The sequence below is a fragment of the Balaenoptera acutorostrata genome, chromosome 4, assembly GCF_949987535.1.
Source record: "Balaenoptera acutorostrata chromosome 4, mBalAcu1.1, whole genome shotgun sequence".
NCBI classification, from domain to species: domain Eukaryota; kingdom Metazoa; phylum Chordata; class Mammalia; order Artiodactyla; family Balaenopteridae; genus Balaenoptera; species Balaenoptera acutorostrata.
Window position 1 is genome coordinate 57,156,730 of NC_080067.1, and position 15,758 is coordinate 57,172,487.

Below are 15,758 nucleotides of genomic sequence, written 5' to 3' on the forward strand. Positions count from 1 at the left end.
TAAAAAGAAACGAAAGTGAGTTATTTGTAGTGAGGTGGATGGACCTAGTGTCTGACATACAGAGTGAAGTACGTCAGAAAGAGGAAAACAAATAACCGTATGCTAACCCATATATATGGAATCTAAAAAAAAAAAAAAAAAAATGGTCATGAAGGACCTAGGGGCAAGACCAGAATAAAGACGCAGACCTACAAGAGAATGGACTTGAGGACACAGGGAGGGGGAAGGGTAAGCTGGGACGAAGTGAGAGAGTGGCATGGACATATATACACTACCAAATGTAAAGTAGATAGGTAGTGGGAAGCAGTTGCATAGCACAGGGAGATCAGCTCGGTGCTTTTTGACCAGCTCGAAGGGTGAGATAGGGAGGGTGGGAGGGAGGGAGACACAAGAGGGAAGAGATATGGGGATATATGTATATGTATAACTGATTCACTTTGTTATAAAGCAGAAACTATCACACCATTGTAAAGCAATTATACTCCAATAAAAACGTTAAAATAAAAAAATTAAATCACTTTTTCGACTGTAGGACTTCTCACAGACTTAATGTGCTAGCGTGCTTGATAAATCTCTAAGAAAGGATTAGGGTTTCCTGTTTCATGAACTTCTAGACAGGAGTCCTTTTCTTTTTGTGGAACATCTTGCAGGACAGATGGAATACTTTTAGAAACTCTGATTTAGTAAATAAAAGAAAAAAAAAGATTTGCACAAACATTTTCCATTTGCAAAACACTTTCTTTTTTTAATTAATTTTTATTGGAGTATAGTTGCTGTAAAATGGTTTGTTAATTTCTGCTGTAGAGCAAAGTGAATCAGCTATATATATACATATATCACCTCTTTTTTTGGATTTCCTTCCCGTTTAGGTTACTACAGAGCATTGGGTAGAGTTCCCTGTGCTCTACAGTATGTTATCGTTAGTTATCTATTTTATACATAGTATTGATAGTGTATATACCCAATCTCGCAATTCATTCCACCCTGTGCCCCCCCCCTGCAAAACACTTTCATATCTATAATATCCTTTCATCCCCTTTACAAGTGTAGAGGAAGATACTGTTATTATCCCTTGTTCAGAGGTACAGAAACTGAGTCAAAGATAAGTTAAATGACTTGTGAAAGTCAAGGTTACTCAATGATGCGCAGAGATTCAAATCCAGGCCTTTGGTTGCTGAAGCTTGTTTCACTACATTACAAGGAAACTTGCAGCTCCTCTATTTTTCTTTACTTGTAGTTACAGAATTAGCCCTTGAAAATCTAGAACATTTAAAAAACTCAGTTGACCTTTCAGGAAGTAGAAACAAACATATTTCCTCTTTCTCATTATGTGTACTTACCCCAGGCCACACCAATTACAAATTTTAGAACATTTCAAAATTTTAAGTACATCAATGCTTTTAATATCCCAGTGAGAATTTACAGAGGAAGAAATTGAAGAAAGGCTAAGTGACTTGTTCAACCCATGAGAATGGATTTTAAAGCTGGTGTACAAAGCACCGAGCTGATCTCCTTGTGCTATGTAACTGCTTCCTAGTAGGTTGTGACCACCTAGAGGGGTGGGATAGGGAGGGGATATGGGGATATATGTATACATATAGCTGATTTTCTTTGTTATACAGCAGAAACTAACACAACACTAAGCAATTATACTCCAATAAAGATGTTAAAAAAAAAAAGCTGGTGTATTAGAAAGTGGGAAACAAATATAAAAGAATCCTCTTAAAATAATGTAAGAATAGACCCACCCACAAGGAGTGTCTGTGCAGCCTTCTTGCCAGCCTCGAGGACCAAAATGAACAACATTTCCTGAAGGCAGTACTCAGCATGGGAACTGTGCATTAGCACTCTCTGTTCTGTCTTCCAAGAACCATATGGAAATCAAAAACAAGGGAACAAACCAACAATAACTGGCAGATTTAAGTTTTATAGAGGTCCTGATTGACAGATGCATTGTTGCATCAGATACCACTCCCGTACACTAATATACTGCTTCTTCATTTATGAACCATTTTTATCTCAATGAGTAAATGGAAAGGAAAGATAAAAGCTGAATAGATAACTGACCTCAGAGTTAAGACTAGCCTAAATTGTTAGAAGAAAAAGAGTGGAAGCTAGGATAAGAAATAAGACACCCAGCAAGATGATTGTAAAGTAAAATGCTGTCAACTTGGATGTAAGGGTAGGAGGTGACATGTCCCGGTGACGAGCCATGGGAGGAATGGCAAAGGGTCATGGAGGCAGTAGAGGAATGCTGTAGGTGGGGTTGTTTTAATTAATCTATTGCAGGCCCTGTTATAATGAAAAGTGTTACAAATATAGCCATGAAAGGTTGTAAATATGTTTACATATTTACATTACTATATTTGTTTATATTACTCTGTAATATAAACAGAGTATGATCCTTTTATCACATCTTTGCAACTTGGACAGGCAACTCAAGGAATCTGATCCAGCTTCAGAACCTGCCTATCACTGAAAACTTAAGAAGGGGTCAATATGTTTTGTGTTTTTTTGTTTGTTTGCTTGTTTTTTTGCCTTTGCTACATGTTCAAATTTTCCTCTCATATCAGACATGGTCATTGTTATCTCTTCCTGTTCCTCCTCCCATTCCTCTCTTCCTCTCTTCCCCTCTTCCCTTCCCCTCCTTCTCCTCCTTTCCTCCTCCTCCTCCCCTTCTCCTCATCCTTCTGCAGAAAATAAATTTCTAGTAAGATATCTGAGCCATCAGTGTCCTATTTCTTGGGTTCTTACTAAGATAAGCACATAATGACTCTGGGACATTTAGCCATTTATATTCCTTGGGTAATATATGGCCATGTTTAATTGTTTTCTGGAATTTATTTGCTTTAATCTTCATTATCTTTTTTCTTATTATTTCTTTCTTTCAGAAATAAGGCCATGTATTTACCTTACAAGGCTATTTTTATTGATTCATGTGATGATCACAAAGAAGGGGCAGGCTTCAGGTAAAGGAAGGGTGAAAACTGGTAATGTATATTAGAGTCTTGTGATTTAAAAGCTATGTTGCATCAATATTGTACATTAACTTGCCAAGCTAAGCATTATTATCCATAAATCATACATGAGGAAATCAAGGTTTTTCCAAAACAACCAGTGAAATGGTAGTTGCACCTAGATTTTCTAATTACAGGGAAAATGCCCACCACATCCCACTGCTACCACCGTCTGTATGGGAACCCCTTCAAATTTTAAAGATGCTATGATTTTCATAATTTAGGATGAAATGTGATGACAGCCAGAATATCTAGGAGAAAGAAAAATTACTGTGATGTCATAGATTTGCTGGGATATAGTTCCTTCATCTGTAAATGGTAGTAAGGAAACTTTCTCAGGAAGTTATTTGGAAGGATTAACTGAGATGGCATATGAAATGCCTAATTCACACCTGCTACCTGGCAGGTGTTCAATAAATGCTTGTTCTTGTTCCTGCTTGAGAACAATTGTTTAATGTGGTCAGCTTTGCACCGCAGAGAGGTATTGTACCTGTTCCCTGCAGTAGGGTACAGTGAACACAATCTTTGCCCTTCCATAGAAATTGGCATGCTTTATATTCCTTTTTAGGGTTGAAAGGAAAACTTGGAGTGTTTAATACAATCTTCAGTGAGAGCATCTTTTTCATAGGTAAATATATTTTTATGGGGGTAAAATAGAAAGAGATATAAATGTACTAATGATTCATACAGTATTTTAATATGCCTAACTTCTCAAAGAGGCAAAGTGCCTACTTGCTAAAAGTCCAACCAGGTATCCTTAAAATGGCATGCCATGATTTCCCCTTGTTTTCTCCACACTTGCAAGCTCATGCAAACATACAAGCATATACAGGCACACAAACACATACAGACTATGCTTATTTCATTCAACTGAAAGTAACAACCTGTAATTTAGGGATCACAGAGGATAGGACTAGGAAGAGCAGGGATATTTAAACTGAAGCCCTTTCCTTAAGAGTTTAGAAAAACAGCATGGGCAATGTAATGTTTTTTATGAATGGCAGTGTCATCAAAATAGTCACCCATATGTTTTCTCAAAGCAAAGCACCAGGGTTATGTATACTTCAGGTAAGATCACATCTTTTAAGGTACCCAGGGTTATGTATACTTCAGGTAAGATCACATCTTTTTCTTTTGTGTTTCCTATTATTATCCCCCTATAAGCAGTATCAACACTGATACTTAGTGACCTAAACATTTTTTCATATCAAGAAACTGGCTCCAGCAATGTCCTCTTTTGTTTTACTATTAGTATTGTGGTTTTAAGTTCACCTAAGATTGTGAGGTATTGACTTGTTGAATTTAAAGGCCACTTTTTTTTTTAGCTTAGCTATTTTAATTTTAATTTTCCCCTAAGTTTTATTGAGGCATACTTGCCAAAAACTGTATGTATTTAAGGTGTAAAATGTAATAGTTTGATACATGTATACATTGTGAAATGACTACTACAATCACTTAACACACCTATCACCTCACATCTCACATAGTTACCTTTTTTTTTTTTTTTTTCCCAGTGTGGTGAGAACTCTCAGCATCTTTCTTATCAAATTTCAAGTATACAATACAGTATTATTAACTATAGTCACCATGCTGAAAGTTTATGCCCTTTGACGAATATCTCCACATTTTCCCCACCTTCAGGCCCTAGCAACAAATAGTTTACTCTCTGGTTCTCTGAGTTAGACTTTTTAGATTCCACATGTAAGTGAGATCATACAGTGTTTGTCTTTCTGTGTCTGGCTTATTTTACTTAGTTTAATGTCCTCCGGGTTCATTCATATTGTCACAAATCGCAGGATTCCCTACTTTTTTATGGCTGAATAATATTGTGTGTGTGTATGTATCTGTTTCACATTTTCTTTATCCATTCATCTGTCAACAGACACTTAGATTGTTTTACATCTTGAGTAATGTGAATAATGTTGTAGTGAACACGGGAGTGCAGATGTTTTTTCAAGATACTGACTTTGTTTCTTTGGCTGTATATCCAGCAGTGGGATTGCTGGATCGTATTGTAGTTCCTTTAACATTTTTCAAGGAACCTCCATATTGTTTTCCATTTTGGCTATAATAGTTTACATTCCCATCAACAGTGCACAAGGGTTCCCTTTTTCCACATCGTTGCTAATACTTGTTATCTTGCCTTTTTGATAATAGCCGTTCTAACAGGTCTGAGGTGGTAGTTCATTGTTTTGATATGCATTTCCCTGATGATTAGTGATGCTCATATATCTGTTGGCCATTTTTATGTCTTCTTTGGAAAAATGTCTGTTCCAATCTTTTGCCCATTTTTAAAATCAGGGTTTTTTTTTTTGCTATTGAGTTGTAAGAGTTCCTTATATATATATATATATTTTTTAATTTTTTACCATCTTTATTGGAGTATAATTGCTTTACAATGGTGTGTTAGTTTCTGCTTTATAACAAAGTGAATCAGCTATACATATACATATATCCCCATATCTCTTCCCTCTATATTTTGGATATCTAACCCCTTGCCATGGTTTGCAACCCCTAATATATGGTTTACAAATATTTTCTTTTATTTCATAGGTTGCCTTTTCATTTTATTATTTCCTTTGCTGTGCATAAGTTTTTAGTTTGACATAGCCCCACTCGTTTATTTTTGCTTTTGTTGCTTGTGCTTTTGTGTCATATCCAAAACATCACTGCCAAGACCAATGTCAAAGAGATTTTCCCCTATGATTTCTTCTAGGAGTTTTATAGTTTCAGGTCTTAATTTAAGTCTTTAATCCATTTTGAGTTGATTGTATATGGTATAATGTAAGGGTCTAATTTCATTCTTTTGCATGTGGATATCCAGTTTTTTCAATGTCATTTATTAAAGAGACTATCCTTTTCCCATTTTGTATTCTTGACATCCTTGTCTTAGACTCATTGACCATATACATGTGGATTTACTTCTGGGCTCTTTATTCTTTTCCAGTACCATTCTGGTTTGATAGCTTTGTAATATAGTTTGAAGTCAGGAAGTTGATGCCTTCAGCTCTGTTCTTCTTTCTCAAGATTGCTTTGGCTATTCAGTTTTTTTGTGGTTCCACATGAATCTTGACTGATTTTTTTCTACTTCTTTGAAAAATGCCATTGAACTTTTTTATATTTAGTGTATAAATCTGCACTAAATCTATAGATTTCTTTGGGTAGTATGGAATTTTAACAATATTTATTCTTCCAATCCATGAATACAGGATACCTTTCTATTTATTTGTGTCTTCTTCCATCTTTCATCAATGTCTTACAGTTTTCAGTGTACCGGTATTTCATCTCCTTAGTTAAATTTATTCCTAAGTATTATTTTATTATTTTTGATGCTACTGTAAATAAGATTGTTTTCTTAATTTCTTTTTTGGATAGTCACTGTTGTGTATAGAAATGCAAATAATATTTGTATATTAATTTTGTATCCTGCAACTTTGCTGAATTCATTTATTAGTTCTAACAGTTTCTTTGCGGAGGCTTTAAGGCTTTCTATTTATAAGATCATATCATCTGCAAATAGAGACAGTTTTGCTTCTTCCTTTCTTATTTACATGGCTTTTATTTATTTTTCTTGCCTAATTGCTCTGTATAAGACTTCCAGTACTATGTTGAATTAAAAATGGCAAGAGTTAGAATCCTTATCTTATTCCTGATCTTAGAGGAAGAACTTTCAGCTTTTTACTGTTGAGTATGATGGTCATATGTTGTCTTTATTATGTTGAGGTACATTCCTTTTATACCTAATTTGTTGAGAGTTTTTAATCATGAAAGAATGTTAAATTTTGTCAAATGCTTTTTTCCTGCATCTATTCAGATGATCGTATAATTTTTATCTTTTATTTTCTTAAGGTGATATATCATGTTTGTTAATTTGTGTATGTCCTGGGAACCTTGCATCCCAAGAATAAATCTCACTTGATTATGATGTGTGATCCTTTCAATGTGCTGTTGAATTTGCTTTGCTAGTATTTTGTTCATGACTTTTGCATCTATGTTCATTAAGGATATTGACCTGTAATTTTCCTTTCTTGTAGTGTCCTTATTTGTCTTTGGTATTAGAGTAATACTGGCCTTGTAAAATTAGTTTGGAAGTATTTTCTCCTCTTCTACTTTTGAAAGAGTTTGAGAAGGACTGGTGTTAATTATTTAAGTGTTTGGTATAATTCACTAGTGAAGCCATCTGGTCCTAGTCTTTTCTTTGTTGGGAGGCTTTTGATTGCTGCTTCAAAATGCATACTTATTATTAGTCTGTTCAGATTTTCTATTTCTTCATGATGTTTTTCATGGCAGGTTGTATGTTTCTAGGAATTTGTCCATGTCTTCTAGGCTATCCAATTTGTTGATGTATAATATTTCATAGTAGTCTCTTATGATCCTTTGTATTTCTGTGATATAAGCTGTAATGTCTTCTCATTCATTTATAATTTTGAGTCCTCTCTCTCTTTTTTTGGTTAGTCTAGCTAAAATTTTGTCAATTTTATTTATCTTTTCAAAACATCTTCTAGTTTTGTTGATTTTTTACATTGTTTTTCTAGTCTCTTTTTCATTCGTTTTGCTCTAATCTTTATTCTTTCCTTCCTTCTGCTAAATTTGGGCTTAGTTTGTTCTTCTTTTTCAAGTTCCTTGAGGTGTAAAGTTAGGTTGCTTATTTGACATCTTCCTTTTTTCTTAATGTAGTTGTTTACTGCTATAAATTTCCCTCTTAGAACTGCTTTTGCTGCATTACATAAGTTTTTGGTATGTTGTTTTCATTTTTGTTTGTCTCAAGATATTTTCTGATTTCTTTTTTATTGGATTTTCCAGAGTATGTTGTTTAATTTACATGTATTTCTGAATTTTTCAATATTCCTCCTATTATTATTCCTAGTTTTATATCATCGTGGTTGGAAAGGGATACTTGATATGATTTCAAACTTCATTAATTTGTTAAGACTTGCTTTGTGGGCCAACATATGATCTATCCTGGAGAATGTTCTGTGTGTGGTTGGAAAAAATGTGTATTCTTGTGCTGTTGGATGGAATGTTCTGTATATGTCAATTATATCAATTTAGTCTATAGTGTTATTCAAGTCTGTTTTTTCCTTATTGATTTTCTGTCTGGATAACATATCCATTATTGAGAGTGGGGTATTGAAGTTCCCTACTATTATTGTATTGCTGTCTATTTATTCCTTCAGTCTGTTAATATTTGCCTTAAATATTTAGGTGCTCCAATGTTGGCTTCTATTGGTTTCCCAGGCTGATGGGATTACCTGCAGAATTACAGCTGAGAGGGATTAGAGCTAGATTACTTGGCTGTTGCTGTGTTCACAGTGGGCTCTGTGTTTGGTGAGCCTGTTACCAGGGACTTGGGCTGGTGTGGATCCTACTTGGTCCCTGGATGGACAGAACTGCCTCTAGAACCTTGATTAGTAGGGCTGGTGCTGGTACAAGGTTCCACTTCAGGGTCTGCAGACAGTGGTCCTGTTATCAGGTATGTGGAAAGATATGCCTCTCTTTGAGTCCTTGGAAGGGCTTCTACTGGGCCACTGGGTGGGTCCCTGGACAGACCGGCTGGCTCTGGACTGTGGCTGATAGGAGCTGGAACTGAGGCCCAAGATTGCTTCAGGGTACACAACTGGAAGTGAGATCTGAAGTCATAGCTCTGACGGCATGGATGGTCATGTCTCCCACCAGATCCCTAGGTGGGTAGAACTGTTCCCTGACTGCAGTGGGGAGGGGCTAGAGCTGTGTCACAGGGACATTTCAGGATCTCTGGGGATGCAAATAAGTATGTCTCCAGCCAGGTCCCTGGGCTGGTAGGACTGCTTATGGATGGTGGCTGAAAGGGGATGGAGTCAGATCATGAGTTACTTCAGTGTCCATAGCTGTGGGTTTATTACTGAGGCATAGACAGGCATGACTTCTCCTAGGTTCCTTGGCATCTTGTGCTGGTGGCAGGACCAAGGTCAAATGGGGCTATAGCCAAATCCACAGGGTCAGAACTGTTTCTGAGTCTTGCTAGGGACACTATAGGGGTGCCATCCCCCTTGTTTGGGTCTGCTTTATTAAAACAGACTTCCTTGGTTGTGGGCCCCCCTGAGGTTTCACAGTGTCCTACCTGGATTCCAAAGCTCCCACAAATACACTTTTTGTCTGTGAATGGCTGCCAAGTTATTGTTGCCAGGGGATGATACAAGCTGGGAACCTCCTGTTCTGCCATATCTCTGATGTCACTCCTGGCCAAATTTTGAACATTCAGTTATGGTAAAGAGGAGCATGTTGTATTTAAAATATCTCATTTCATGAGATCTGCAAGAAATTTTCAAAATTTCTGTTACTTCTATTATGAACCAGTTTATTCTAAAACTCATGAATCTCTGTAATGCTTTAAGCTCATATCACCTCTGAGCATTTTAATTATCCTCAAAGTTATAAATAATGATGCCCCCCAAAGTTGTATTTTCATAGAAGTTTCCAAATTGTCTACTTTATTGAGTATATCTTGGGTTCAAAAAGGGTATTTTATTTTATCTTATTTTTTTATTGAAGTATAGTTGATTTACAATGTTGTGTTAATTTCTGCTGTATAGCAGAGTGACTCAGTTATACACATATATACACTCTTTTTTTATATTCTTTTCCGTTATGGTTTATCCCAGGCTATTGGATATAGTTCCCTGTGCTATACAGTAAGACCTTGTTTTTTATCCATTCTATATGTAATAGTTTGTATCTACTAACCCCAAACTCCCAGTTGATCCTTCCCCCACCCCGCCTTCCCTTTGGCAACCACAAGTCTGTTCTCTATGTCTGTGAGTCTGTTTCTGTTTTGTAGATAAGTTCATTTGTGTCATATTTTAGATTCCACATATAAGTGATATCATATGGTATTTGTCTTTTTCTTTCTGACTTACTTCACTTAGTTTGATAATCTCTAGTTGCATCCATGTTGCTGCAAATGGCATTATTTTGTTCTTTTTTTTATGGCTGAGTAGGATTCCATTGCATATATGTACCACATCTTCTTTATTCATTCGTCTCTTGATGGACATTTAGGTTGTTTCCATGTCTTGGCTATTGTGAATAATGCTGCTATGAACATAGGGGTGCATGTATCTTTTTGAATTATAGTTTTGTCCAGATATATGCCTAGGAGTGGGATTGTTGCATCATATGGTGATTCTATTTTTAGTTTTCTGAGGAACCTCCATATTGTTTTCCATAGTGGCTGCAGCATATTCCCATTCCCACTAATGGGAATGTAGGAGGGATCCCTTTTCTCCGCACCCTCTCCAGCATTTGTTATTTGTAGACTTTTTAATGATGGCCATTGTGACTGGTGTAAGTGGTATCTCACTGTAGTTTTGATTTGCATTTCTCCAATAAGTAGGGATATTGAACATCTTTTCACATCTAAAGGGTATTTTAAAAATAATAGTGTCCTCTATGCATATATAGAGTTTATTGCTGTTATTACCATTGAAAATAATCTGCATTCATTATTGGTGGTGGGATTGAAACAAAATACAAATCTGATATATTTTAAGATTTAGGAGTGATTTTTTTTTTTAATGTTTCTTCTGATTCTTTTTTTTTTAATTTTTTTTAAAAATTAATTAATTAATTTTTTATTTTATGGCTGTGTTGGGTCTTCGTTTCTGTGCGAGGGCTTTCTCTAGTTGCGGCAAGCGGGAGCCACTCTTCATCACGGTGCGCGGGCCTCTCACTGTCGCGGCCTCTCTTGTTGCGGAGCACAAGCTCCAGATGCGCAGGCTCAGTAATTGTGGCTCATGGGCCCAGTTGCTCCGCGGCATGTGGGATCTTCCCAGACCAGGGCTCGAACCCGTGTCCCCTGCATTGGCAGGCAGATTCTCAACCACTGCGCCACCAGGGAAGCCCTTAGGAGTGATTTTAACCAGTTTACTTAGATTTAAAGATGAGAAAACTGAGGCAAAGTGAAGTTAAGTTACTTGTGAAAGTCAAAGCTAGTAAGTGATGAAAAAGAAATTCAAATCCATGCCTTTGTTATTTTATTTTTTTATATTTTGACTGATGGGTTATTTAGATGTTTATTGTTTAATTTCCAAGTATTTGGAGGGGTTTTTCTAGATATCTTAACGATTTCTAATTTAATTGCATTATAGTCAGAGAATAAGCTCTGTCAGTTTTCAAATTTTCAAAGTTTTGTTGAGCCTTATTTTTATCCTTGGTAATACTCCTTTTCTTTTTTTCTTTTTTTTTTTTTTGCCAGCATGTCAAAAAGAACCTTTATTCTGTTTATAACAGCCTCTTATGCTCTCATGCTTTCTTGCCAGATGCCTTTTGAGCAGGTGCTTTCTGGGCTGGAGCTTTCTGACCCTTCTGAGCCTTTGGAGGAGGTGCTGCCTTCTGGCCTGCAGCTTTCTGGGCAGGAACCTTCTGGGCTGGAGCCTTCTTACCCGTAGCGGTCATCTTTTTTGCTGGAACCTTCGCAGCAGCTGCCGTAGCTGCTCCCTTAGCAGCAAGTGCTTTCTTGGGAGAAGCCTTCAGGAGAGCTGCCTTTTGAAGTTTCTTAACTTCAAGCTTGATTAGTCTGTTCCTCATTTTCCTTGCCTTCATGACTTTATAACGATCAAAATCTGTCATCTTGGCTTTCTTTTCTCTGGCTTCAATCTTCTTGGCCCACCTTGTGGCTGCCCACTTTGCATTGATATCTGCCTTCTCCCAGGCTTCTCGGACATACTTCTGGCGGGCACTGTGTGGGAACTTGAGGATGAAGTCAGTGAGCTGCATGCATTTGAAAGGCATAGCCTGTCTCCTTACTTGAGTGCAAGGTCCATCCACCAAAGCCCTGTTCTGATCAGTAACATCTACAATCGCGACCAGCCTCCTGGCATGAGGCCCAAAGGAGACGTAGGCCACCCGGCCAACCTCCACGAAGTGCCTGAACACCATATTGGCCGTGTTCGGCGAAAAGCAATACTCGTTTTCTTGAGACCTACTTTGTCTGATAGTAACATAGCCAAGCCTGACAGAAAAACAGATTTTTATGTTTACTGTATGGTATGTCATTTTCCTTCCTTTTACTTTCAAACTATGTCTTTTTGTAGATAGAACATAGTTGAATCTTGTGATTTAATCCAGACTGACGATATCTGCCTTATAATTGGATTGTTTAGTCAATTAGTGTAGTATGTTTAATGTAATTATTAATGATTTTGTTCAAACCTGTTGTCTTGCTATTATCTTCCAGTGTCCCATCCATTATTTGTTCTTCTCTTCCTCCTTTCTTGACTTCAGTTAATTAAATATTCTTTAGTATATATAATTTTAAGACCATAATTGGCTTTCTAGCTATACTCATAATATTTTTAATGATTACTCTAGGGATTATAACATGCATTTTTAATTTAACACAGGCTACTTAGAGTTAATATTGTACTACCTCATGTAAAAACTTTAGTAGTAAAATTCCAGTTGTGCCTCCTCCCACAGGTTTTTGTGATATTGTAGTCAAATATTGCACATCAAAATATATAATCTTATTATTTATTATTTTTACCTTAGATAATATGATAGAACACTATTTTTTCCTTAGTCATTCATTCTTTTTTTCTTTTTCTTTGCATTTTATTATTTATTTATTTATTTATTTTTTCACACACACACACACACACACACACACAGTATTTTATTTTTACAAGAGATAAATAGACTGACACCAAGCATTGTAAATGGATGACCACAACAAGAGCAACAATGATTGCAATTACAAACACGAAACACACTCATACCATGTCATAATATTTAGTCATTCATTCTTAAATAAATTTTGAGAAGAAATATAGTGTTTTATGTCTACTCACTTATTTACCATTTCTGATGCTCTTCATTCCTTTTTGTAGATGCAAATTTTACTCTACTGTCATTTACTTCAGCTTGAAATATCTTATTTATCATTTCTCAAAGTGCACATCTGTTCAAGATTAATTTTTAACTTTAGTTATTTAAAAATTTATTTATCTCACTCTCATTTTGAAGAATTTTTGTTGTTGTTGTTGAATTCTTGTTTGACATCATTTTTCTTTCAGCACTTTAAACTTCTTTTTCCATTGTACTTTGGTCTCCATTATTTCTGATTAAAAGTCACCTGTTATTTGTATCATTGTCCCTGTGTGTTACATGTTGTTTTCTTTTATCTGCCTTTAATATTTTCTCTCTGTCTTGAGTTTTCAAAAGTTTGCTTATGCTGTTTCTAGATGTGGTTCTCTTTGTATTTATTTTAGTTGGGGCTAACTAGATTCTACTTTTTTTAAAACCAAATATGGAAAATTTCTAGTAATTACTTTTATGCCCTTTTCTCTCTTTCTTTTCCCTTTGGGACAGTTACATGTATGCTAGATTGCCTGTTACTGTCTCTGAGAATAGGTCACTGAAGCATTGGTTAATTTTTTAAAATATCTTTTTTTCCTCTGTGTTCATATGGGGTAATTTCTACTGATTTGTCTTCATGTTCACTAATCCTTTCTTTAGTACTAAGTCTTCAATCTGATGTCAAGGTTAATCAGTATATTTTTATTTTAGATATTTCATTAATCCATGCTAAAATCTCCATTTGGTTTTTTTCTATAGTTTCTATTTTTCTGTTGAGATTCTCATCTCTTCACTTATTATGATCATCTTTGCCTCAGGATCCTTGGATCTATTTTTTGTAGCTTCTTTAAAATCTTTTTCTACCAATTCTAACATCTGAGCCATCTTGGGGTATGATTGTATGGACTGTTTATTTTCTTAAATATGAGTCTCATCTCCCTATTTCTTGGAGTGTACAGAAATTTTTAGTTTTATGCTGGACATTTTGGATGAAACTTTGTAAGGAATTGAGATTATGACATCATCCCTGCAAAGTTGTTGAATATTTTTCCTATCAGGCAATTAAATGGAAAATACTCTTGTTCAGGTCATGCATGGTTTTAGTCTCTATTAAAGCAGGTCTGTTTTGCCTTTGAGTTTAATCCTAAGGAGTTGTCCATTTTGGAGGTCATGGTACTAACTCTTAAAGCATGGTCTTTCTGGGGTTTGAGCTGAATGCCTTAGGTACTCAGTGAGGTCTCTTCACACTGGTACTTCAGAATCTCCCATCACTGCAGGTCCTCTGGTATTTTCACTTAGCACTTAGTCCCATAGCAGGCAGTCTCTGCTACATGATGTCTCACTTCTTATATTGGCCAAGAACCTGCAGCAAATCCTCTTGCAGTCTTCTAACCCCAACCCCCTCACATAGCTATTTCTCCTTTGGTCACCTGCCCTGTAAATTACAGCTTTTTTTGGCAGCCTGGTATTCTAATCTCTGCTTCCTCAGCCCATTGAGATTTCAGTTTAATGTTTAACGTGATCGCCAACTCCCCGAGTAAGGGCAGGAAAACAACCCCAGCAAAAAGCTAAGAAAATTGTGGGGCTCACCATGTATACTGTCCTTCTCTCAAGGATCAAAGTCCCGCTATGACCCTTTTCCAGTGCCTAAACAGAGTCGTCTCATATATTTTGTCCAGTTTTATACTTATTTATAGCAGGAAGGCAGGCCCAGTACCAGTAACTCTATCATGGCTGGAATAAAGAATCCATGGGTTTATGTTTAATTTTCACAAAACCTTGTGATATAGTATTTGTGAAGTAGGTAATATTATTATAACCTAATTTTATAGAGAATTAAACTCAGGCTAACTGGTGAGTGGGGGAGTCAGAATTAAAACCTGAGCAGTCAGATTCAGACTCCATGCTCTGATTTAATATACAATGCTGCCTCTGCAACCTGAAATTATGTCATTACCTTCGTTGCATTTATCACACTCTCTTTTTTCTCATATTTATTAGTATTTGTTTGTTTTTTAAACTTTGCTACCTCTTCTAATGTGCATAAACACCACATATTTCCTGTTTACAACTGCCACCCCCACTGCCTAGCAGAAGCTCTTGGTAAGCATTCAATAAATATTTGCTGAATGAATGAATGAACGTAGATGACACCATTACAATTTTGAAAAGAGGCTCATTTCCACATATTTGCTATTTTAGACTTCATCTTGCCTGCCACCTTGTGGCATCAAAATTCTGCAGCAAAAACAAGCAAACAACAGCAATATAAAGGTGGGAAATATGCAAAAAAGTTGATATGCATCATTAGAATCTTTACATTTATACATATAAACATAATTATATGATAGGAAAAGAGTTATAGCAGGATTTCTATTCTTGATAAGATAGCAGTAATTAGAAATCAGTCTTAGGAATGTTCAAGACACCACTGATAAACAATGATACTAGTTTGATGAAGTGAGCACAGAGTTGATATGTTTGACTAATGAGTCTAGGCATCACTTTTGGTTGAAGTAAAAAAAAAAAAAATGATATCCATATTTGCCACTTTGGATATGTTATTTAAAAAAAGAAAAACTTGTTAACAGTTGTTTCTAAAGCCTTTGTATTACTTATTATCATATTATAAATGTCAACACTTGCCTAATTAATTTCAAAATGTATCTTTGTTGAACCTAAAACCATAAAGTTATGGTTCTTGTAGTCTTCTACATGACAGAACAATATGCAGTTACTTTTTATCAGAAGCAAAACTATGTGATGGTTTTCAAGCTAATTTTTGTGTTAACAAATCCCCTAAAGATATGCAGTAGACCTCACATTTACATAAAATTAAAGAAAGGATTCTTCAGCAAATGCAAATAAATGCAAAAAGGGAATATTTTAATTTTGATCCATGATTAG

At 35.8% G+C, this 15,758-nt stretch overlaps 2 protein-coding genes across 2 annotated transcripts in view; both read right to left on the bottom strand.

Annotated features, from left to right (window-relative positions):
• The window catches only part of SPATA16 (spermatogenesis associated 16), a 236,080-nt gene that overhangs the window by 163,841 nt on the left and 56,481 nt on the right, over positions 1-15,758 (bottom strand). The window lies entirely within an intron of this gene.
• On the bottom strand, positions 11,241-11,952 carry LOC114236668 (60S ribosomal protein L14-like). The gene has a single exon (XM_057544842.1). The coding sequence runs from the start codon at positions 11,931-11,933 to the stop codon at positions 11,298-11,300; it is 636 nt and encodes a 211-aa protein (XP_057400825.1). The 5' UTR covers positions 11,934-11,952; the 3' UTR covers positions 11,241-11,297.